Source organism: Coregonus clupeaformis, unplaced genomic scaffold (genome assembly GCF_020615455.1).
Source record: "Coregonus clupeaformis isolate EN_2021a unplaced genomic scaffold, ASM2061545v1 scaf0061, whole genome shotgun sequence".
Lineage (NCBI taxonomy): Eukaryota > Metazoa > Chordata > Actinopteri > Salmoniformes > Salmonidae > Coregonus > Coregonus clupeaformis.
The window spans coordinates 533,442-559,158 of record NW_025533516.1 but is presented as its reverse complement, the minus strand read 5'-3'; the positions used below and the strand labels follow the sequence as shown (position 1 = coordinate 559,158).

The 25,717-nt window shown below is 41.4% G+C and overlaps 1 protein-coding gene across 1 annotated transcript; it reads left to right on the top strand.

The window, feature by feature from the left end:
* The first annotated feature begins 22,226 nt into the window (after window positions 1-22,226).
* Window positions 22,227-23,798, top strand: kctd12.1 (potassium channel tetramerisation domain containing 12.1). Its single transcript, XM_041858091.1, has one exon. The coding sequence runs from the start codon at window positions 22,240-22,242 to the stop codon at window positions 23,113-23,115; it is 876 nt and encodes a 291-aa protein (XP_041714025.1). The 5' UTR covers window positions 22,227-22,239; the 3' UTR covers window positions 23,116-23,798.
* The last annotated feature ends 1,919 nt before the right edge of the window (window positions 23,799-25,717 follow it).

Sequence of the window (25,717 nt, the reverse complement as noted above, 5' to 3'; positions counted from 1 at the left end):
GCAGAAATTTGATTTAAAGCAGTATCCAAATCCATCGGATGTAGTGATCACAATATAGTAGCCATATATTGTGCATGAAATCTAATACTGCACGAAATCTAATAAAGTCTCGAGGTCTTGCTCACAAGAGGTAGCGTATCTCATGATAGGCTGTAGTCCACACTATTTACCAAGAGAGTTTTCATCTATAATTTTCGTAGCTGTCTATTTACCACCACAAACCGATGCTGGCACTAAGACCGCACTCAACGAGCTGTATAAGGCCATAGGCAAACATGAAAATGCTCATCCAGACGTGGCGCTCCTAGTGGCCGGGGACTTTAATACAGGCAAACTTAAATCCGTTTTACCTGATTTCTACCAGTATGTTACATGTGCAACCAGAGGAAAATTTAATCTAGACCACCTTTACTCCACACTCAGAGACGAGTACAAAGCTCTCCCTCGCCCTCCATTTGGCAAATCTGACCCTAACTCTATCCTCCTGATTCCTGCTTACAAGCAAAAACTAAAGCAGGAAGTACCTGTGACTCGCTCAATACGGAAGTGGTCAGATGACGTAGATGCTAAGCTACAGGACTGCTTTGCTAGCACAGACTGGAAAATGTTCTGGGATTCTTCCGATGGCATTGAGGAGTAAACCACATCAGTCACTGGCTTCATCAATAAGTGTATCGATGACGTCGTCCCCACAGTGACCGTACATACATACCCCAGCGTATGTACAGGCAACATCCGCATTGATTTAAAGGGTAGAGCTGCCACTTTCAAGGAGTGGGACTTTAACCCGGACGCTTATAAGAAATCCCGCTATGCCCTCCGACGAACCATCAAACAGGCAAAGCGTCAATAAAGGACTAAGATTGAATCCTACTACACCGGCTCCGATGCTCGTCGGATGTGGCAAGGCTTGCAAACTATTACGGACTACAAAGGGAAGCACAGCTGTGAGCTGTCCAGTGACGCGAGCCTACCAGACGAGCTAAATTACTTCTATGAGCGCTTCGAGGCAAGCAACACTGAAGCATGCATGAGAGCACCAGCTGTGTGATCACGCTCTCCATAGCCGATGTGAGTAAGACCTTTAAACAGGTCAACATTCACAAGGCCGCAGGGCCAGATTGATTATTTTTACGCTGCTGCTACTATTATCTATGCATAGTCACTTTACCTCTTTTTACATATACACTATGCCAAGAGTGTGCAAAGCTGTCATCAAGGCAAAGGGTGGCTATTTGAAGAATCGCACATATAAAATATATGTTGATTTGTTTATTACTTTTTTGGTTACTACATGATTCCATATGTGTTCTTTCATAGTTTAAAAAACAACAACATTTTTAGTCTTTTAGCAGACGCTCTTATCCAGAGCGACTCACAGTTAGTGAGTGCATACATTTTTCATACTGGCCCCCCGTGGGAATCGAACCCACAACCCTGGCATTGCAAGTGCCATGCTCTACCAACTGAGCTACAGGAGGCCCAGTTCTACAATGTCAAACATTTTCAAAATAAAGATAAACACTTGAATGAGTAGGTGTGTCCAAACTTTTGACTGGTACTGTACATATTGCCTCAATTACCTTGACAAACCTCTGCCCCCGCACATTGACTCTGTACTGGTACCCCCTGTATATAGCCTCGTTACTGTTCTTTTATTGTTGCTCTTTATTTATTTGTTATGTTTCTATTTTCTGCTTTTTTTCATTTTTATTTATATTTCTTTATTGTTTACTTCAGTTTATTTAGTAAATACTTTCTTTCATTTTTTTAGCAACCCTTATGTAGACAGAGCTCCACACACATCCGTTCCATGCATCGAATGGGGTTGGAGTCGAGGGAAAATAAGTCAGTGTTACCAAAAATGTGCATTTCATAAATATTCTAATAAAGTGTGTACATACAACGTATTAAACACGTCTGTAAAACCACAATGAGGACATCGACCCACCAAGCAAGTTTTCATAAATCATTGGGTACAGCGCAAGAAAAATGTCAGAGTAATCGGAAGTGTACAACATTTACAACATAACATACATAGGCATTTCATCATTAAGACCTTTAGGATAATGTTTAGAGGGTGAAAATACAAAAATATTCTCTTTTGCTCTGAATATTATTTATATCACCTCCCTTGTCTGATATCTTAACTTCCTCTATGCCACAAAATCTAAAGGTAGAAATGTCATATTTTTGGACATTAAAATGTACTGCGACTGGATAATCCCTGTCGTTTCTCCTGATTGAATTTTTATGTTCGCTAATTCTCTGTTTTGAGAGAACAAGAGGTTTTACCTACATAACACTGCCCACGTGGACATTTAATATAATTTAAACACAACTAGGCAATTATCCAGGCAGACCAGTGGTTGCAGGAATAGGCTCAATGCTAGAGCCATTGTCGAACTTTGTAGACCCTATATTTAAATTTAAATTTTAGTCATTTAGCAGACGCTCTTATCCAGAGCGACTTACAGTTAGTGAGTGCATACATATATATATATTTTTTTTTTCATACTATAGACTTCATAAACAAGATCTCACCAATAACGGGATTAACAGAAGACTCTATTTTGGTCACATTAGATGTTGAGAGTCTATATACCAGCATTCCCCATACGGGGGCTGGCAGCCCTAGCTCACTATTTGAGAGACCGAGATACTAACAAATACCCACCAATAAACTTTATTCTAGAGCTGTCTGAATAGGTTTTGACGTATAACTATTTCAGGTTTGATTATGAATAGTACCTCCAAACGAATGGAACATTGATGGGCTCCACATTTGCTCCGAACTATGCTAACCTTTATGTGGGTCTTTTTGAAGAACGTTTTGTTAACAATGAAAACGAAAATCAATTTTTGAAAGAAGTCCTGAAGTGGTATCAATATATTGACGACATTTTTTGCATATGGGAAGGAACGGGGAAGAGCTGTCAGACTTTATGGCATTACTCAATGTCATTGACCCCAATCTCAAATGCACTATTGAATGTGGCACTAAACGTGTTCATTACCTCGATATGTGGATTGAGAAATCAAATGGAACCCTGTTTACATCTCTGTATAGAAAGGAAACAGACAGAAATATTCTATTACAGGGGGACAGCTTCCACCCTGAGCCATTAAAAAGAGTGTGATGAGGTGATTTGAAAGGAGTCAGGCACAGGAGGGTAAATCACAGAATAACAGGATGTATTCTGAACCACATAGTTACGCAGTAATGTGTAAAAACACTCCAGTGGGCAAAACAGGCGCACTGGAAAATACAAGGCACACTGGGAATATTCCCGGCGATACAAAATACACGTAGCTCCACCGAGCTTCTCTCTCCTCCACAATAAATAATCACACACAATGACAAGGGGGCAGAGATAACACTTATACAGGGGGGGATATGAACCAGGTGTGTGTAATAAACAAGACAAAACAAATGGAATGATGAGATGAGGAGCGGTAGTGGCTAGAAGGCCGGTGACGACGAACGCCGAAGCCTGCCCGAACAAGGAGAGGAGGCAGCTTCGGAGGAAGTCGTGACAAAGAGGACTTCCAAGAAGCCAGTGTTTCAGACTGCGACGTATATGATGCTCCATAGAGGACTATCTAGGAAAAGCCGCAGAGATGCAAAATAGGTTTCTAAGAAGATGCTACTCTGCACAATGTGTGGATGAAGCTCTTAATTTGGCATTGGGGAAAACACGAGATAAACTGCTACAAAAATGACCCACTAGAGCTAAAGAACACTCTATAATGTTCACCACCACATATACTTGGAACTCGCGCAAAGTGGGAGATGCTGTCAAGAAACACAAACATGTTTTATCATCAGACCCAGCTTTGCCAGCTGAATTTAACAATCCACCACTTATTGTATATAGGAGAGGTCGAAATTTACGCGATAAATTGGTCCATACCAACTGCCAGCCACAAAAGAAAATCAGCCAGGTTCGTTTCCGCCCTCTTCCGAATGGTAGCTATAAATGCAGAGGTTGCGCACAGTGCAATAATATGATTAAGTGTGAATATTTCTGCCACCCACATACAGGAATACAGTTCCAAATAAATTACATTATTACGTGCTCCACCACCCATGTTATCTACATGATTAAATGTCCATGTGGGCTGTGTAATGTAGGTAAAACCTCTCGTTCTCTCAAACAGAGAATTAACGAACATAAAAATTCAATCAGGAGAAACGACAGGGATTATCCAGTCGCAGTACATATTAATGACCAAAAACATCACATTTCTACCTTTAGATTTTGTGGCATAGAGGAAGTTAAGATATCAGACAAGGGAGGTGATATAAATAATATTCTGAGCAAAATAGATTTTTTTTTTTTTTCACCCTCCAAACATTATTTCCTAAAGGTCTTAATGATGAAATGCCTCTGTATGTTATATTGTAAATGTTGTACACTTCCGATTACTCTGACGTTTTTCTTGCGCTGTACCCAATGATTTATGAAAACTTGCTTGGTGGGTCGATGTCCTCATTGTGGTTTTACAGACGTGTTTAATACGTTTTATGTACACACTTTATTAGAATATTTATGAAATTTGGTAACACTGACTTATTTTCCCTCGACTCCAACCCCATTCGATGCATGGAACGGATGTGTGTGGAGCTCTGTCTACATAAGGGTTGCTAAAACAATTTAAACTCACAAAAGCTCTGTGGCCGATATGTAAAGCTTATTAAAGAGCAGTGATACTATCAAGAGCAGTGTGCAGGTTTCTTCTTTTTCTCATCTTCTTCAACTGTTACCATGTGCCTTTTGAATTTTGAAGATTGGCATGCTAAAATCGCCACTGCTTATACACTATATTCCTAGATTAATTCAAATCAATGCAGCTTTAAGAAAAAATAAGTGTTAAGAAAGTATTTACTAAATAAACTGAAGTAAACAATAAAATAGAAATAAAAATGAAAAAAAAGCAGAAAATAGAAAGATAACAAATAAATAAAGAGCAACAATAAAAGAACAGTAACGAGGCTATATACAGGGGGTACCAGTACAGAGTCAATGTGCAGGGGCAGAGGTTTGTCAAGGTAATTGAGGCAATATGTACAGTACCAGTCAAAAGTTTGGACACACCTACTCATTCAAGTGTTTTTCTTTATTTTTACAATGGTAGAACATGGCGCTTGCAACGCCAGGGTTGTGGGTTCGATTCCCACGGGGGGCCAGTATGAAAAATGTATGCACTCACTAACTGTAAGTCCCTCTGGATAAGAGCGTCTGCTAAATGACTAAAGTGTAATATAGGGTCTACGAAGTTTGACAATGGCTCTAGCATTGAGCCTATTCCTGCAACCACTGGTCTGCCTGGATAATTGCCTTGTTGTGTTTTAGGTTTGTGTAATTCTGGCAAAATGTACAGGCATGGACGTATGGCTCATTTGCAGCAAAGGTATTCATATTCAGGTTTTGAGATAAGGTTGTTTAATAGGGCTTACTCCAGATTAGAGCATATATCCCTTTGGAACCCCTGTGTGGGGTTTCATTACTGAGTTGTCTCTGACTAACAGCTTACTACACAACATACACTTAGTATTACTTTCTTAGCTACAGTATATGTATCTCCCTGGCATATTACATAATTTATGCAGCAGCATACAATACATTTTTGGACTAACCTTGTTGTGCTGTGCTCACTTGAACAGGAAGGTGGCGCGGCAGTCCTTCTTGTGGGAAAATGTTGTCATCAAACTTTGTCATCAAAGTCTGGTATTCTCTGGATTTATGGTGCTTTCAAGACAACTGGGAACTCGGAAAAAAAGTAATCATGACGTCAGTGATTTTCAGGTTGGATTTCTAGAAAGAGGCCCTTGTTCCCGACTTGGAATTCAGAGTGGATGACCGTTGAAAACGTATTTTCCCAGTCGGAGCTCGCTTTTTTCCAAGTTCCCAGTTGTCTTGAACTCACTGAAGTCTGAGATTTCCCAGTTCCGAGTTTCCAGTTGTTTTGAACGCGGCAGAAGTCATTCTGGATTGACAGCATGGCCAACGTATTCAACCTTTTCTGGCCCATTCTGTTGCATGTGAATGTTTATAATTTTAAGCTTGGAAAAGAGACTGTGTGTAGATTGATGAGGGAAAAAAACAGCTTAATCCATTTTAGAATGAGGCTGTATCGTAACAAAATGTGGAAAAAGTGAAGGGATCTGAATCCTATCCGAATACACTGTGCCTTGCAAAAGTATTCATCCCCCTTGGCGCTTTTCCTATTTTGTTGTATTACAACCTGTAATTTAAATGGATTTTTATTTGGATTTCATGTAATGGACATACACAAAATAGTCAAAATTGGTGAAGTGAAATGAAAGAAATAACTTGTTAAAAACAATTCTACAAAATAAATAACGGAAAAGTGGTGCATGCATTCACCCCTTTGCTATGAAGCCCCTAAATAAGATCTGGTGAAACCAATTACCTTCAGAAGTCACATAATTAGTTAAATAAAGTCCACCTGTGTGCAATCTAAGTGTCACATGATCTGTCACATGATCTCAGTATATATACACCTGTTCTGAAAGGCCCAGAGTCTGCAACACCACTAAGCAAGGGGCACCACCAAGCAAGCGGCACCATGAAGACCAAGGAGCTCTCCAAACAGGTCAGGGACAAAGTTGTGGAGAAGTACAGATCAGGGTTGGGTTATAAAAAATATCCGAAACTGAAATTCCCACGGAGCACCATTAAATCCATTATTAAAAAATGGAAAGAATATGGGACCACAACAAACCTGCCAAGAGAGGGCCGCCCACCAAAACTCACGGACCAGGCAAGGAGGGCATTAATCAGAGGCAATAAAGAGACCAAAGATAACCCTGAAAGAGCTGCAAAGCTCCACAGCAGAGATTGGAGTATCTGTCCATAGGACCACTTTAAGCCGTACACTCCACAGAGCTGGGCTTTACGGAAGAGTGCCCAGAAAAAAGGCATTGCTTAAAGAAAAAAATTAGCAAACACGTTTGGTGTTCGCCAAAAGGCTTGTGGGAGACTCCCCAAACATATGGAAGAAGGTACTCTGGTCAGATGAGACTAAAATTTAGCTTTTTGGCAATTAAGGAAAATGCTATGTCTGGCGCAAACCGAACACCTCTCATCACCCCGAGAACACCATCCCCATAGTGAAGCATGTTGCTGGCAGCATCATGCTGTGGGGATGTTTTTCATCGGCAGGGACTGGGAAACTGGTCAGAATTGAAGGATTGATGGATGGCGCTAAATACAGGGAAATTCTTGAGGGAAGCCTGTTTCAGTCTTCCAAAGATTTCTGACTGGGATGGAGGTTCACCTTTCCAGCAGGACAATGACTTACTGCTAAAGCAACACTCGAGTGGTTTAAGGGGAAACATTTAAATGTCTTGGAATGGCCTAGTCAAAGCCCAGACCTCAATCCAATTGAGAATCAGTGGTATGACTTAAAGATTGCTGTACACCAGCGGAACCCATCCAACTTGAAGGAGCTGGAGCAGTTTTGCCTTGAAGAATGGGCAAAAATCCCAGTGGCTAGATGTGCCAAGCTTATAGAGACATACCCCAAGAGACTTGCAACTGTAATTGCTGCAAAAGTTGGCTCTACAAAGTATTGACTTTGGGGGGGTGAATAGTTATACACGCTCAAGTTTTCAGTTTTTTTGTCTTATTTCCTGTTTGTTTCACAATAAAAAATATTTTGCATCTTCAAAGTGGTAGGCATGTTGTTTAAATCAAATGATACAAACCCCCAAAAAATCTATTTTAATTCCAGGTTGTAAGGCAACAAAATAGGAAAAATGCCAAGGGGGATGAATACTTTTGCAAGCCACTGTATATTTTCTTTTTAGCTAAACAAGTGGGGATTGGGATCAAAACAGGTGAATAACAGGTCGCCACTGTCTATGAGGTCATACAATACGTTTTGTAGTGATTCCTATGTTGTTGATATAAAGAATATTTGGTGGTCTGTGGTGTGTAATGAGGAGCAACAGGACGCTGCACTTGACACATTTATTCCTAATGAGGCGCAGGTGTTTGTAATGAAGGTTACCAGGTGTGCGTAAGGATGGGTTGCCAGGATCGGTGGTTAGTAGACCGGTGACGTCGAGCGCCGGTCTCAACGTCGACGTGACAAATTAAGGAAACTCAACTCCAACTTTCATTGAATCAGATGGCTCATTCATCACAAAAACCAATGATATTGCCAGCTACTTTAATCATTTTTTCATTGGCAAGATTAGCAAACTTAGGCATGACATGCCAGCAACAAACGCTGACGCTACACATCCAAGTATAACTGATCAAATTATGAAAGACAAGCATTGTAATTTTGAATTCCTTGAAGTGAGTGAGGAAGAAGTGAAAACATTATTGCCACTAGTATTTGTCATATCTTCAATCTAAGCCCACTAGAAACTGTGTGCCCTCAGGCCTGGAGGGAAGCAAAAGTAATTCCGCTACCCAAGAATAGTAAAGCCCCCTTTACTGGCTCAAATAGCCGACCAATCTTTTTTTACAATTATTACAACTACAATTAGCTCAGAACAGGGCAGCACAGCTGGCCCTTAAAAGTACACAGAGCTAACATTAATATGCATGTAAATCTTTCATGGCTCAAAGTGGAGGAGAGATTGACTTCATCACTACTTGTTTTTGTAAGAATGCACCGAGGTGTCTGTTTAAACTACTAGAATACAGCTCGGACACCCATGCATACCCCACAAGACATGCCACCAAAGGTCTCTTCCCAATCCCCAAGTCAAGGACAGACTTTGGGAGGCGCACAGTGCTACATAGAGCCATTGCTACATGGAACTCTATTCCACATCAGATAACTGATGCAAGCAGAATCAGATTTAAAAACAGATAAAAATACACCTTCTGGAACAGCGGGGACTGTGAAGAGACACACACACAGGCACACATACACATGATAAGACATGCACTCTACACACACGTGCACATGGATGTTGTATTGTAGATAAGTGTGCGCAATTACAATAATAATTTAACATGGTCAATTTCAGAAAATGTTATATAACATAAACATACAAGTAGGCTATGTTGACAAGTAGGCTATGGTGTAATGGAATGTTTTGCCTTGTGTGGTAGGTTTTGTGGGTTTTGACATTATTGTGTAGGTGTCATAACCAGCCATAAAATAACTACCGTGGTAGGTTTTGTGGGTTTTGACACTCTTTTGTTGGTGTCATAACCAGCTGTAAAATAATGCAATATATGTCACAACAGGTCTAAATATATGTCATGACAGTGTTATGACCATTTTATGACAGATTATGACATATTATGTCAGCTATTATGACCTATTATGACATGGTTATAACCGTGTCATATCGTGTTATGACGCTGGGTATAAAATAAATGTAAATAAATTGGTAACAACATTAACAACAAATGAACAACATCATTGACCAAATGCAACCAAAGAAGAGCATAATTCCAACACTAATCTAAAAACTATGTTGTGTGCCTGTGTGTGGGGGGTGTGGGGGAGAAGAGTAAAAAAGACAGAGGGAGATGGAGTTAAAATTGGGTGGGATTGGGTAGAATTCTAGATCTATGATTAGGGGCTACTCTATTTGAGGTAAGGCGATTTAGAGCCAGGTAATACACACAACGGGACAGTTTGGTCAGGGGAGCATCCAGGAGAAAGAAGTCAGTGCAGCATCAGGTGTTCCTCATGGGGATCTGTAACAATCCTCCTCAGTTCTGATAGTTAGCTCTTCTCACCCTTAATTAGGACAAGCATAGAAAAATAAAGAATAGAACAAGAGACAGAAAGCACCAGGGCTGTTACTCTGTGGATAACAAGACAGGTGACAAGGGACATATCAAGCTGGTGTTGTGGGTGTGTTTGTGTGTGTGTGTGTGTGTGTGTGTGTGTGTACAGTCGTGGTCAAAAGTTTTGAGAATGACACAAGTATTGGTCTTCACAAAGTTTGCTGCTTCGGTGTTTTTAGATATGTTTGTCAGATGTTACTATTGTATACTGAAGTATAATTACAAGCATTCCATAAGTGTCAAAGGCTTTTATTGACAATTACATTAAGTTTATGCAAAGAGTCAATATTTGCAGTGTTGACCCTTATTTTTCAAGACCTCTGCAATCCGCCCTGGCATGCTGTCAATTAACTTCTGGGTCACATTCTGACTGATGGCAGCCCATTCTTGCATAATCAATGCTTGTGGGTTTTTATTTGTCCACTCGCCTCTTGAGGATTGACCACAAGTTCTCAATGGGATTAAGGTCTGGGGAGTTTCCTGGCCATGGACCCAAAATTTCGATGTTTTGTTCCCTGATCCACTTAGTTATCACTTTTGCCTTATGGCAAGGTGCTCCATCATGCTGGAAAAGGCATTATTAATCATCAAACTGTTCTTGGATGGTTGGGAGAAGTTGCTCTCGTAGGATGTGTTGGTACCATTCTTTATTCATGGCTGTGTTCTTGGGCAAAATTGTGAGTGAGCCCACTCCCTTGGCTGAGAAGCAACCCCTTGCTGGACTTTCTTGGGCGCCCTGAAGCCTTCTTCACAACAATTGAACCTCTCTCCTTGAAGTTCTTGATGATCCAATAAATGGTTGATTTAGGTACAATCTTACTAGCAGCAATATCCTTGCCTGTGAAGCCCTTTTTGTGCAAAGCAATGATGACAGCACGTGTTTCCTTGCAGGTAACCATGGTTAACAGAGGAAGAACAATGATTTCAACCATCACCCTCCTTTTTAAAGCTTCCAGTCTGTTATTCTAACTCAATCAGCATGACAGAGTGATCTCCAGCCTTGTCCTCGTCAACACTCTCACCTGTGTTAACGAGAGAATCACTGGTCCTTTTGTGGCAGGGCTGAAATGCAGTAGAAATGTTTTGGGGGGATTAAGTTCATTTTCATGGCAAAGAGGGACTTTGCAATTAATTGCAATTCATCTGATCACTCTTCATAACATTCTGGAGTATATGCAAATTGCCATCATAAAAACTGAGGCAGCAGACTTTGTGAAAATTAATATTTGTGAAATATTAATATATATATTAATTTATTATAAAAATCACTTACAATTCAATAGCTCTTTGATGGCATGACCTAGGCACCTCAAACCAACTTTGTATGTGTTCAAAAGGGAGGGACACACATTGCACAGCCTTTGGTTCAAACATTTGAAAAAAAAAAGTATTTTACCTTAATTTATAAGTTACATTTTTGACTTTTAATTTCAATGGCTCCTTCCTTGATCACATGACCTAGGCACCTCAAACCAACTGTATTGTTCAAAGGGGAGGGACACATATATGCAATTGGTTTTCCCCAAGAAGACTCGAGGCTGTAATCGCTGCCAAAGGTGCTACAACAAAGTACTGAGTAAAGGGTCTGAATACGCAAATGTGATATTAAATGTTTGAATGTAAAAAAAATTGAAAAAATTTCGAAAAGCCTGTTTTTGCTTCGTCATAATGGGATATTGTGTGTAGATTGAGGGGGAAAAATCTATTTAATCCATTTTAGAATAAGGCTGTAACCTAACAAAATAAAAGTCAAGTGTTAAAAGTCAGGGGGTCTGAATACTTTCCGAATGCATTGTATATACTGTATATATTTTAAAAAATTTAAAATGCAATCGCTCTTTGACCATGTGACCTAGACACCTCAAACCAACTTTGGAATGTGGTTAGAGACATACATCGCACACGCTTTGGAGTTCTTATTTTTTATTATTTATTATTTTAACTTCATTTATTAGTTCATATTTTGACTTAGAATTTCAATAGTGCCTTGATCACATAACCTAGGCACCTCCAAATAATTTTTGAACGTTTACAGGGTAGGGCCATACATCACACACCCTTTGGTTTTCCTATAAAGCGCTTACACGATTTTATGTAAATATTTGAAAATGTACAATTTCAATAGCTTCCAACCATGTGACTTAGAAACCTAATTTCAACTGTCCAATATTCCTTATATAGAGAAGCATGTTATTCTTATAAAATGATTAATATTTGTATTTGTAGTGCATTCGGAAAGTATTCAGACCCCTTGACTTTTTCCACATTTTGTTACGTTACAGCCTTATTCTAAAATGCCCTCATCAATCTACACACAATACCCCATAATGACAAAGCAAAAACAGGTTTATAGAAATGTTTGCAAAAACAACAACAACAAAAAACTGAAATATCACATTTACATAAGTATTCAGCCTGTACTTGTGCATGTACAACTTGAAACTTTTAACTAATCCACCACCCGCTCCCCCTTCCTCTCTGCAGACGACTTTGTCAATGACTTTGAAAAGCCTAATGAGTCCACTGGTCCCACTCACACAGAACTACCCTACACTTTGACCTCTTTCTCCCCTCTCTCTCCAGATCAAATCCTGTGACCCGTACGACAGCCTGCCCACTCAACCACATCCCCTCCTCCCTTCTTCAGACCATCTCTAGAGAACTTCTCCCATTCGTCACTTCCCTCATCAACTGATCCTTGACCACTGTCTGTGTCCGCTCGGACTCCAAAATGTCACCTCCTCAAGAAACCAACACTCCACCCCTCTGACGTCAAAAACTACAGACCGGTAACCCTTCTTTCTTTTCTTTCCAAAACACTTGAGCATGCTGTCTCTGACCAACTCTCTCGCTATCTCTCTCAGAACGATCTTCTTGACCCTAACCAGTCAGGCTTCAAGATGGGTCACTCAACCGAGACTGCTCTCCTGTGTGTCACGGAGGATCTCCGCACTGCCAAAGCTGATCCTCCTCTCCACCCTCTCAGCGCTGGGCGTCTCAGGCTCTGCACACTCTTGGATTGCATCCTACCCTGCAGGGACCTGAAAGAGAAATATTCCACTTGAAATTGGATTTAAATATTTTATTTAATTTAACAAAACTATGACAAATTGAATAATTCCAGCAACACACTGAACACATCACAATACATCACAGGAACTGAATGGCAAATGAGAGTGGATTATTGTTGTACACTCCTTGGAAAAAAGGTGCTAAGAAGAACATATGTTATTCTGCTTGTCCTCATAGGGGAACAACATAGTTGATAGAAACCTTTACAGAGGGTTCTACCTAGAACGTGAAATGTACAAAAACATACAATACAACAATAAGATCAATCAATCACTGTGTACAGGTTGTGTGTGTGTGTGTGTGTGTGTGTGTGTGTGTGTGTGTGTGTGTGTGTGTGTGTGTGTGTGTGTGTGTGTGTGTGTGTGGAGAAACAGAGAGATAGAGGAGGACAGACTGACCCTAGCCCCCCGGCACATAGGCTATTGCGGCATAGATACTGGGGACTGAGACGGGGGATTGGGCAACACTGTGGCCCCATCCAAAATGACTCCCGGACAGGGCCAATCAGGCAGTATAAACACCACACACTTTGCCAAAGCACAGCCCCCACACCACTCAAGGGAAATCAACAGACCACTAACCCACTACCATGAGACAATGTCGAGTATAGCGCAGGAAGATCTCCCCCACCGCACTAGCCCTAGAGGGCGCAAAACCGGACAGGAAGAGAACATCAGTGACACAACCCACACAAGGAAGTAGAGTATAGTGAACAAAGCCTCACATGATGTGATGCTCCCTCCTAAGGACAGCAATGGAGAGCACAAGCAAGCCATTGACTCAGCCCCCGTAATAAGGTCAGAGGCAGAGAATCCCAGGAGAGAGTGGGGAGCTGGCCAGGCAGACACAGCAAGGGTGGTTCCTCTCGCCCGTGCCTTGCTGTTCACCTTCGCACCACTGAGCCACATCAATCATAGGACCAACTGAAGAGATGAGTCTTCAGTAAAGACTTAAAGGTTGAGACCGAGTCTGCTTCTCTCACATGGATCGGCAGATCATTCCATAAAAGTCCTGCCTCCAGCTGTTTCCTTTGATCAAATGTTTTGGTTCTAATCAAAACATCTAACAAGAAATAGGAGACTGGGTCCAAACACACCAAGACAGTCGTGAAGAGGGCACGACAAAGCCTATTCCCCCTCAGGAGACTAAAAATATTTGGCATGGGTCCTCAGATCCTCAAAAAGTTATACAGCTGCACCATTGAGAGAACCCTGACTGGTTGCATCACCGCCTGGTATGGCAACTGCCTGGCCTCCGACCGCAAGGCACTACAGAGGGTAGTGCGTACGGCCCAGTACATCACTGGGGCCAAGGTTCCTGCCATCTAGGACCTCTATACCAGGCGGCGTCAGAAGAAGGCCCTAAAAATTGTCAAAGACTCCAGCCACCCTAGTCATAGATTGTTCTCTCTGCTACCGTATGGCAAGCGGTACCGGAGCTCCAAGTCTAGGTCCAAAAGGCTTCTTAACAGCTTCTACCCCCAAGCCATAATCAATCAATCAATCAATCAATTTTATTTTATATAGCCCTTCTTACATCAGCTAATATCTCGAAGTGCTTTACAGAAACCCAGCCTAAAACCCCAAACAGCTAGTAATGCAGGTGTAGAAGCACGGTGGCTAGGAAAAACTCCCTAGAAAGGCCAAAACCTAGGAAGAAACCTAGAGAGGAACCAGGCTATGAGGGGTGGCCAGTCCTCTTCTGGCTGTGCCGGGTGGAGATTATAACAGAACCATGCCAAGATGTTCAAAAATGTTCATAAGTGACAAGCATGGTCAAATAATAATCAGGAATAAATCTCAGTTGGCTTTTCATAGCCGATCATTAAGAGTTGAAAACAGCAGGTCTGGGACAGGTAGGGGTTCCATAACCGCAGGCAGAACAGTTGAAACTGGAATAGCAGCAAGGCCAGGCGGACTGGGGACAGCAAGGAGTCACCACGGCCGGTAGTCCCGACGTATGGTCCTAGGGCTCAGGTCTCTCAGTTGGCTTTTCATAGCCGATCATTAAGAGTTGAAAACAGCAGGTCTGGGACAGGTAGGGGGTTTCGTAACCGCAGGCAGAACAGTTGAAACTGGAATAGCAGCAAGGCCAGGCGGACTGGGGACAGCAAGGTGTCAGCATGCCCGGTAGTCCTGACGTATGGTCCTAGGGCTCAGGTTCTCAGAGAGAAAGAGAGAACGAGAGAATTAGAGAGAGCATACTTAAATTCACACAGGACACTGGATAAGACAGGAGAAGTACTCCAGGTATAACCAACTAACCCCAGCCCCCGACACATAAACTACTGCAGCATAAATACTGGAGGCTGAGACAGGAGCGGTCCGAGACACTGTGGCCCCATCCGAAGAAACCCCCGGACAGGGCCAAACAGGAAGGATATAACCCCACCCACTCTGCCAAAGCACAGCCCCCGCACCACCAGAGGGATATCCTCAACCACCAACTTACAATCCTGAGACAAGGCCGAGTATAGCCCACAGAGGTCTCCACCACAGCACAAACCAAGGGGGGCGCCAACCCAGACAGGAAGATCACGTCAGTAACTCAACCCACTCAAGTGACGCACCCCTCCTAGGGACGGCATGAAAGAGCACCAGCAAGCCAGTGACTCAGCCCCTGTAACAGGGTTAGAGGCAGAGAACCCCAGTGGAGAGAGGGGAACCGGCCTGGCAGAGACAGCAAGGGCTGTTCGTTGCTCCAGAGCCTTTCCGTTCACCTTCACACTCCTGGGCCAGACTACACTCAATCATATGACCTACTGAAGAGATAAGTCTTCAGTAAAGACTTAAAGGTTGAGACCGAGTCTGCGTCTCTCACATGGGTAGGCAAACTGTTCCATAAAAATGGAGATCTATAGGAGAAAGCCCTGCCTCCCGCTGTTTGCTTAGAAATTCTAGGGACAATTAGGAGGCCTGCGTCTTGTGACCGTAGCGTACGTATTGGTATGTACGGCAGGACCAACTCGGAAAGATAGGTAGGAGCAAGCCCATGTAACGCTTTATAGGTTAACAGTAAAACCTTGAAATCAGCCCTTGCCTTAACAGGAAGCCAGTGTAGGGAAGCTAGCACTGGAGTAATATGATCAAATTTCTTGGTTCTAGTCAGGATTCTAGCAGCCGTATTTAGCACTAACTGAAGTTTATTTAGTGCTTTATCCGGGTAGCCGGAAAGTAGAGCATTGCAGTAGTCTAACCTAGAAGTAACAAATGCATGGATTAATTTTTCTGCATCATTTTTGGACAGAAAATTTCTGATTTTTGCAATGTTACGTAGATGGAAAAAAGCTGTCCTTGAAACAGTCTTGATATGTTAGTCAAAAAGAGAGATCAGGGTCAAGAGTAACGCCGAGGTCCTTCACAGTTTTATTTGAGACGACTTTACAACCATCAAGATGAATTGTCAGATTTAACAGAAGATCTCTTTGTTTCTTGGGACCTAGAACAAGCATCTCTGTTTTGTCCGAGTTTAAAAGTAGAAAGTTTTCAGCCATCCACTTCCTTATGTCTGAAACACAGGCTTCTAGCGAGGGCAATTTTGGGGCTTCACCATGTTTCATTGAAATATACAGCTGTGTGTCATCCGCATAGCAGTGAAAGTTAACATTATGTTTTCGAATAACATCCCCAAGAGGTAAAATATATAGTGAAAACAATAGTGGTCCTAAAACGGAACCTTGAGGAACACCGAAATGTACAGTTGATTTGTCGGAGGACAGACCATTCACAGAGACAAACTGATATCTTTCCGACAGGTAAGATCTAAACCAGGCCAGAACTTGTCCGTGTAGACCAATTTGGGTTTCCAGTCTCTCCAAAAGAATGTGGTGATCGATAGTGTCAAAGGCAGCACTAAGGTCTAGTAGCACGAGGACAGATGCAGAGCCTCGGTCTGACGCCATTAAAAGGTCATTTACCACCTTCACAAGTGCAGTCTCAGTGCTATGATGGGGTCATAAGACTCCTGAACAGCTAATCAAATCGCTACCCAGACAATTTGCATTGAAAGTCTTATTGTTGTGTGAAACTGAGGGAGTCAGAGAATTAGGGCTTTAATGCGTGTCCCTACCCTCTGAACATTCCAAAGTTGGTTTGAGGTGTCTAGGTCACATTGTGAAGGAGCTATTGAATAAGTGATTTTGTATAAATATACAATACCGGTCAAAAGTTTTAGAACACCAACTCATTCAAGGGGTTTTCTTTATTTTTACTATTTTCTACATTGTAACTACATCAAAACTATTAAATAACACATATGGAATCACGTAGTAACCAAAAAAGTGTTAAACAAATCAAAATATATTTTATATTTGAGATTATTCAAATAGCCACCCTTTGCCTTGATCACAGCTTTATACACACTTGGCATTCTCTCAACCATCTTCATGAGGTAGTCACCTGGAATGCTTTTAAATTAACAGGTGTGCCTTCTTAAAAGTTAATTTGTGGAATTTCTATCCTTCTTAATGCGTTTGAACCAATCAGTTGTGTTGTGACAAGGTATACAGAAAATAGCCCTATTTGGTAAAAGACCTAGTCCATATTATGGCAAGAACAGCTCAAATAAGCAAAGAGAAAAACAATTATCAAGAACTTTGAAAGTTTCTTCAAGTGCAGTCGCAAAAACCATCAAGCGCTATGATGATACTGGCTCTCATGAAAATGATCAGTCTATAATTTTAATGGTAGGTTTATTTGAACAGTGAGAGACAGAATAACAACAAAAAAATCCTCAAAAATGTTGTAAATTGATTTGCATTTTAATGAGGGAAATAAGTATTTGACCCCCTCTCAATCAGAAAGATTTCTAGCTCCCAGGTGTCTTTTACACAGGTAACGAGCTGAGATTAGGAGCACACTCTTAAAGGGAGTGCTCCTAATCTCAGCTTGTTACCTGTATAAAAGACACCTGTCCACAGAAGCAATCAATCAATTAGATTCCAAACTCTCCACCATGGCCAAGACCAAAGAGCTCTCCAAGGATGTCAGGGACAAGGTTGGAGACCTCCACAAGGCTGGAATAGGCTACAAGACCATCGCCAAGCAGCTTGGTGAGAAGGAGACAACAGTTGGTGCGATTATTCGCAAATGGAAGAAACACAAAATAACTGTCAATCTCCCTCGGCCTGGGGCTCCATGCAAGATCTCACCTTGTGGAGTTGCAATGATCATGAGAACGGTGAGGAATCAGCCCAGAACTACACGGGATGATCTTGTCAATGATCTCAAGGCAGCTGGGACCATAGTCACCAAGAAAACAATTGGTAACACACTACGCCGTGAAGGACTGAAATCCTGCAGCGCCCGCAAGGTCCCCCTGCTCAAGAAAGCACATATACAGGCCCGTCTGAAGTTTGCCAATGAACATCTGAATGAGTCAGAGGAGAACTGGGTGAAAGTGTTGTGGTGTTGGCCCTCCTGGCCCTCCTGTAGCTCAGTTGGAAGAGCATGGTGCTTGCAACGCAAGGGTTGTGGGTTTGTTTCCCACGGGGGGCCAGTATGAAAAATGTATGCACTCACTAATTGTTAGTTGCTCTGGATAAGAGCGTCTACTAAATGACTAAAATGTCAATTGGATCAGATGAGACCAAAATCGAGCTCTTTGGTATCAACTCAACTCGCCGTGTTTGGAGGAGGAGGAAGGCTGCCTATGACCCCAAGAACACTATCCCCACCGTCAAACATGGAGGTAGAAACATTATGCTTTGGGGGTGTTTTTCTGCTAAGGGGACAGGACAACTTCACCGCATCAAAGGGACCATGGATGGGGCCATGTATCATAAAATCTTGGGTGAGAACCTCCTTCCCTCAGCCATGGCATTGAAAATGTGTCGTGGATGGGTATTCCAGCATGACAATGACCCAAAACACACGGCCAAGGCAACAAAGGAGTGTCTCAAGAAGAAGCACATTAAGGTCCTGGAGTGGCCTAGCCAGTCTCCAGACCTTAATCCCATAGAAAATCTGTGGAGGGAGCTGAATGTTCGAGTTGCCAAACGTCAGGCTCTAAACTTTAATGACTTGGAGAAGATCTGCAAAGAGGAGTGGGACAAAATCCCTCCTGAGATGTGTGCAAACCTGGTGGCCAACTACAAGAAATGTCTGACCTCTGTGATTGCCAACAAGGGTTTTGCCACCAAGTACTAAGTCATGTTTTGCAGAGGGGTCAAATACTTATTTCCCTAATTAAAATGCAAATCAATTTATAACATTTTTTACATGCGTTTTTCTGGATTTTTGTTGTTGGTATTCTGTCTCTCACTGTTCAAATAAACCTACCATTAAAATTATAGACTGATCATGTCTTTGTCAGTAGGCAAACGTACAAAATCAGCAGGGGATCAAATATTTTTTCCCCTCACTGTACCTCTGCTGCAGAGTATAATTTCATTAGAGAAATTGCAGCCCAAATAAATGCTTCACAGAGTTCAAGTAACAGACACATCTCAACATCAACTGTTCAGAGGAGATTGTATGAATCAGGCCTTCATGGTCGAATTGCTGCAAAGAAACCACTACTAAAGGACACCAATAATAAGAAGAGACTTGCTTGGGCCAAGAAACACGAGCAATGGACATTAGACAAGTGGTCTGGAGTTCAGATTTTAGATTTTTTGTTCCAACCGCCGTGTTTTTGTGAGACGCAATGTGGGTGAACGGATGATCTCCACATGTGTTTTTCCACCGTAAAGCATGGAGGAGGAGGTGTTATGGTGTGGGGGTGCTTTGCTGGTGACCATGTCTGTGATTTATTTAGAATTCAAGGCACACTTAACCAGCATGGCTACCACAGCATTCTGCAGCGATACGCCATCCCATCTGGTTTGGGTTTAGTGGGACTATCATTTGTTTTTTAACAGGACAATGATGACCTGGCCTCCACAATCCCCCGACCTCAACCAAATTGAGATGGTTTGGGATGAGTCAGATCGCAGAGTGAAGGAAAAGCAGCCAACTAGTGCTCAGCATATGTGGGAACTCCTTCAAGCATTCCAGGTGAAGCTGGTTGAGAGAATGTCAAGAGTGTGCAAAGCTGTCATCAAGGCAAAGGGTGGCTATTTGAAGAATCTCAAATATAAAATATATTTGCATTTGTTTAACACTTTTTGGGTTACTACATGATTCCATATGTGTTATTTCATAGTTTTGATGTCTTCACTATTATTCTACAATGTAGAAAATTGTCAAAATAAAGAAAAACCTTTGAATGAGTAGGTGTTCTAAAACTTTTGACCGGTAGTGTGTGTATATATATATATATATATATATATATATATATATATATATATATATATATATATATATATAAATCATTTAATGTAAAAAACTAAAGGGTGTGCAACATGCCTCTCTATATAAGAAATAATGGACAGTTAAAATAAGGTTGTTAGGTCATGTGGTTGAATAGCTATTGAAATTGTAAAGTGTCAAATATTTATATAAAATCGCATAAGTGCTTTTTGAGAAAACCAAAGGCTGTGCAATGTGTGTCCCACCCCTTTGAAAAATAGGTTTGAGGTGCCTAGGTCATGTGATCAAGGAGCTATTGACATTCTAAGTCAAAAATGTAACTAATACTTTTTTTTATTCTTAAAAACAAAGGCTGTGCTATGTGTTACCCTCCCCTATGAACAATACATTATTGGTTTGAGGTGCTAGGTCATGTGATCAAGGAGATATTGAAATTCTAAGTAAAATAAATTCAAAAATAAATTCAGAAATGCAAATAATGTGCAATGTATGTCCCTACCCTGTGAACATTCTAACATTGGTTTGAGGTATCTAGGTCACATGATCAAAGAGCTATTGAATTTAAAGTGATTTTTTGTTGGAATCATTTTATGAAAAAAACAAAGGCTGTGCAACATAGCTCTCTATGTATGTAAAAATGAGAGTTGAAATGAGGTTGCTAAGTCATGTGGTTGAAGAGCTTTGGAATTCTATACTTTCAAATATTTATTTTGGGGAAAAACAAAGGCTGTGCAATGTGTCCCTGCTCTTTTAACCTCGACGGGATCGGTGTCCCCTATACGGGACGGTTGAGCTAACGTGCGCTAATGTGATTAGCATGACTGTTGTAACTAACAGCAAACTTTCCAGGACATCGACATGTCTTATATGGGCAGAAAGCTTAAATTCTTGTTAATCTAACTGCACTGTCCAATTTACAGTAGCTATTACAGTGAAAAAATACCATGCTATTGTTTGAGGAGAGTGCACAACAACAAAAAACGTAGCATGCCAACTGGTTTGATGCATTCACCACTGAAGGTAAATCATGTACTTACATTCAGTAATCTTGCTCTGATTTGTCATTCTGAGGGTCCCAGAGATAAAATGTAGTATAGTTTTGTTTGATAAAAGCAATTTTTATATTCAAATGTAGGAACTGGGTTCTACAGTTTCAACCTTTGCTGTCTCTGGCTCCACACTGCCCGGCCATCTAGATGTGTGAATGTATGACATTCCTGGGAGTGTGTAAACTTATTACCATATCATTTTTGTATGTTCTCTATAGTTATGTACTTGAAATTAAATAGCTCTTTAATGACATGACCTAGGCACCTCAAACAATATTTGTATTGTTAAACAATTAGGTTATTTTCCACAGGGGCAAATGTATGTCAGACTGTGGATTAAAATCAATATTGTGATCCAAACATTTTCTATGGTGACTTAGGCCGGGATTCAATTCAATCGCGGGTTATAGCCTAGGCATTGTTGCTTTTAATGGAAATTTCAGATTGAGACGATATATATTGTGAATGGGATCTCCGCAAACGTGGGAATATTGCATTTAAAAGCCGAAATGCCTATTTAATGTATTCGATGTACATTTCTTGTAACATGACTAGACTAATAGAGAAAACGATAGCTGATGGTACAATATCCCCACTAAGCAAAAACTGGTTGAATCAACTTTGTTTCCATGTCATTTCAACCCCAAAAATAAATAAAATGATGTTGAATCAACCAGGGAAACTAATTGGATTTGCAAAAAGTAATCAACATAAGGGCATTTCGTGTTGTTTTCACCCAACTTTTAACCTAAAAGTGACATTGGTTGTTGATTTCACGTTGAATTCATGTTAGTTGACAACTCAACCAAATTTAAATCAAAACTATACTTTGAACTGACGTCTGTGCCCAGTGGGTCCTGTCTCCCCTAGTCTCACCATTGTCATAGAATGCAGTTATAGACTAGGCCTACTGTAGGCCTATTGTTGGTAAAGAGTTAACAGTCATCACTCAAATCAGCTGTCTACTCTCTCTCCCACATCGACAAGCACAGCATTACATAAACAAACCGCTAGACTTTCCCTCTCATTATTACAGGGATTCCAGTCGGTAACAGTGACACAGAACTGCGCGTAAAGATGGCAATGACGGACACAGAGCGGGGGATCTCTAATCGAGCCGAGTCTGGGTCCCCTTTCTCTGAGATAATTGAACTGAATGTCGGGGGACAGGTGTATGTGACACGGCACATAACTTTGGTCGCAGTCCCAGACTCGCTCCTCTGGAGCATGTTCAGCAAGAAGGCTCCAAAGGACCTGGCGCGAGACAGCAAAGGGCGCTACTTCTTGGACAGGGACGGTTTCTTGTTCCGTTATATTTTAGACTACCTGCGGGACCTCAACCTGGTGCTGCCTGATTATTTCCCCGAGAAAAGCCGGTTGCAGAGGGAGGCTGAGTTCTTCCAACTGCGGGACCTGTCCAAGCGCCTGAGCCCCAGGATGAGCAAAGAGAACTCCATCAACGAGGAGATTTGCCAGAGCGACACCGAGGAGGGTGCGCTCCAGAGTGGCACCGGGTCCTCCAGCGTTGGCATGGAAACTGTGCGCATGATGACTGCAATGAGCAGCGCTCGCTCCCAGTCTCTGGAGTCCAGAAAGTCGGGCTACATCACTATTGGATACCGGGGATCGTACACTATAGGAAGAGATATCCAAACCGACGCCAAGTTCAGGAGAGTGGCGCGCATCACGGTGTGCGGGAAAACTTCCCTTGCCAAAGAGGTTTTCGGGGACACTTTGAATGAGAGCAGGGACCCCGACCGGCCACCGGAGAGGTACACGTCCCGTTACTACCTGAAATTCAATTTCCTTGAGCAGGCGTTTGACAAGCTGGCCGAGGTTGGCTTTCACATGGTGGCTTGTAGCTCCACGGGCACGTGCGCCTACACCAGCAATGACCCAAACGAGGATAAAATCTGGACGAGTTATACCGAGTACGTGTTCTGTCGGGACTAAATGTTGATATGGTCACCACCTGAGCCCACCCGCTGCCAACAGAAAATTACTTTGATGTTTACTGAACGTTTTGGGTTTACTGCTGTAAATAGGCATCTCATCATTTCCACAAAGAGGATAGGGCCTGCATGTTTGATCTTTGACATTGTCTCCAGCATATTCTTCCATGTCATTATTTAAAATCTCTTGCCATATTTAATGGGAAATAGCCACAGCCTATAGTTCAATACACACTAACGTAGAATTCCAAATGTTATCATGTTAATTTGCCTTGTGGAGATGGTTATTGAATGGATTAATTTGATGACATTTTACACACACACAAAACACACATACACACATGCACACACACAAGCACACACATGTAACAGATGTCCCATACTTAATAACTCTCTTGCCTTGTGTTTTTAAAGAAAGATCTGTCCAGCCAGCGATCCCAGATTGGTGTTTATTCTGAAGATAGACACAAAGAAGCACATTAGATGTGTAGGACAACAATATGTTGATGGCTGTAGATTAGTGATTTGTCTGTTAGCATGGAAATAACTGTGAATTAGCAGGGAGCTAATCCGACCATTACAATTAGGGCATGCTAGCTTACTCGCTCTTACAGCAATAAAATCCAAAAGCACATCCCAGGAAGCCCCCAATATCTAACAGGTAACACACACACACATATATACACTGAGTATACAAAACATTAAGGACACCTGCTCTTTCCATGACATAGACAGACCAGGTGAATTCAGGTGAAAGTTATGATCCCTTATTGATGTCACTTGTTAAATCCACTTCAATCAGTGTAGGTGAAGGGGATGAGACAGATTAAAGAAGGATTTTTAAGCCTTGAGACAACTGAAACATGAATTGTGTATGTGTGCCATTCAGAGGGTGAATGGGAAGACAAGAAAGGTATGTGCCTTTGAACAGGGTACGGTAGTAGGTGCCAGGCCCACCGGTTTGTGTCAAGAACTGCAACGCTGCTGGGTTTTTCATGCTCAACAGTTTCTCGTGTGTATCAAGAATGGTCCACCACCCAAAGGACTTCCAGCCAACTTGACACAACTGTGGGAAGTATTGGAGTCAACATGGACCAGCATCCCTATGGAACGCATTCGACACCTTGTTGAGTCTATACCCCGACGAATTGAGGGCCAAAGGGGGTGTGCAACTCAGTATTAGGAAGGTGTTCCTAATGTTTGGTATACTCAGTCTATCTATCTATCTATCTATCTATCTATCTATCTATCTATCTATCTATCTATCTATCTATCTATCTATCTATCTATCTATCTATCTATCTATCTATCTATCTATCTATCTATCTATCTATCTATCTATCTATCTATCTATCTATCTATCTATCTATCTAATCTATCTATCTATCTATCTGGAAATGTACATTGTGAACTTTTACACATTGTAAATATGAAATAGGATAGAGTATTTCAGAACGTGACCTACCGCTTGCATACCAATATCAGACTGAGAAGAATTGACGTTCGCGATCTCCTATCTGAAAGCATGACCAATGGCATAACACCTTATTGATATGTAAATTCAACCAACCAACAGGAATACGTAAACATACGCATGCACTTGATTCACACGGGAAACTGTTGAGCGTTTTCCACCCAGCAGTGTTGCAGTTCTTGACACAAACCGGTGCACCTGGCACCTACTACCATACCCCATTCAAAGGCACTTGAATCTTTTGTCTTGCCCTTTCACCCTCTGAATGGCACACATACACAATCCATGTCTCAATGGTCTCAATGTTTAAAAATCCTTCTTTAACCTGTCTCCTCCCCTTCACTGATTGAAGTGGATTTAACCAGTGACATCAATAAGGGATCATAGCTTTCACCTGGATTCACCTGGTCAGTCTATGTCATGGAAAAAGCAGGTGTTCATAATGTTTTGTACACTCAGTGTATACATGCCACCTTTCAGTTATTTCACAGACCGGTCACAATGGTTCCCTGCCACTGATTGGTAATCTTCAGTATTTTCTTCTGAATCCAGTCTTGTTAAAAAATAAATAGAGATGATTTATGCAAGAGAGGATTTTGAATGTCCAAGAGTAATAGACATACATGTATTTTGACTTTATTTTGTATACTAGAACTTCTACAGAGCCTATATTGACCTGAAATAACTCCCATTATTAGCCTACTAAGATCACATCTCTGCCGAGCTGACAAATGCAAATTCCTGTAGTAATAATAATGGTGTTATAATGAAATTGGGTTATTTATCTGTGTGAGACCAGGCAATCAAAGCATTCCTCCCTGTTGCTGCCTCAACTTGCATGACAATGTTACATTAACCATATCAGACTCCACTTAGTGATCCATCAAGTTAATAGAAAAGCGTATAGACATGGCAGAACATTATTGTATTTTTTTACAGCATTTTATTTGGCGTAATTCCTTCATTAGAGGCTTGCTTTACCAAATAATGTATTTTTTCATTCTACAGTAGTCTGATTGCCCAGAAATTTGCATTTGTTTTGTTGCCTTGTATATTTGTTAACTTGTTCAGATACTGAAATAAAGTATTCTACAATTCTAACATATTCTCTTCACTAAGTTTACCACTG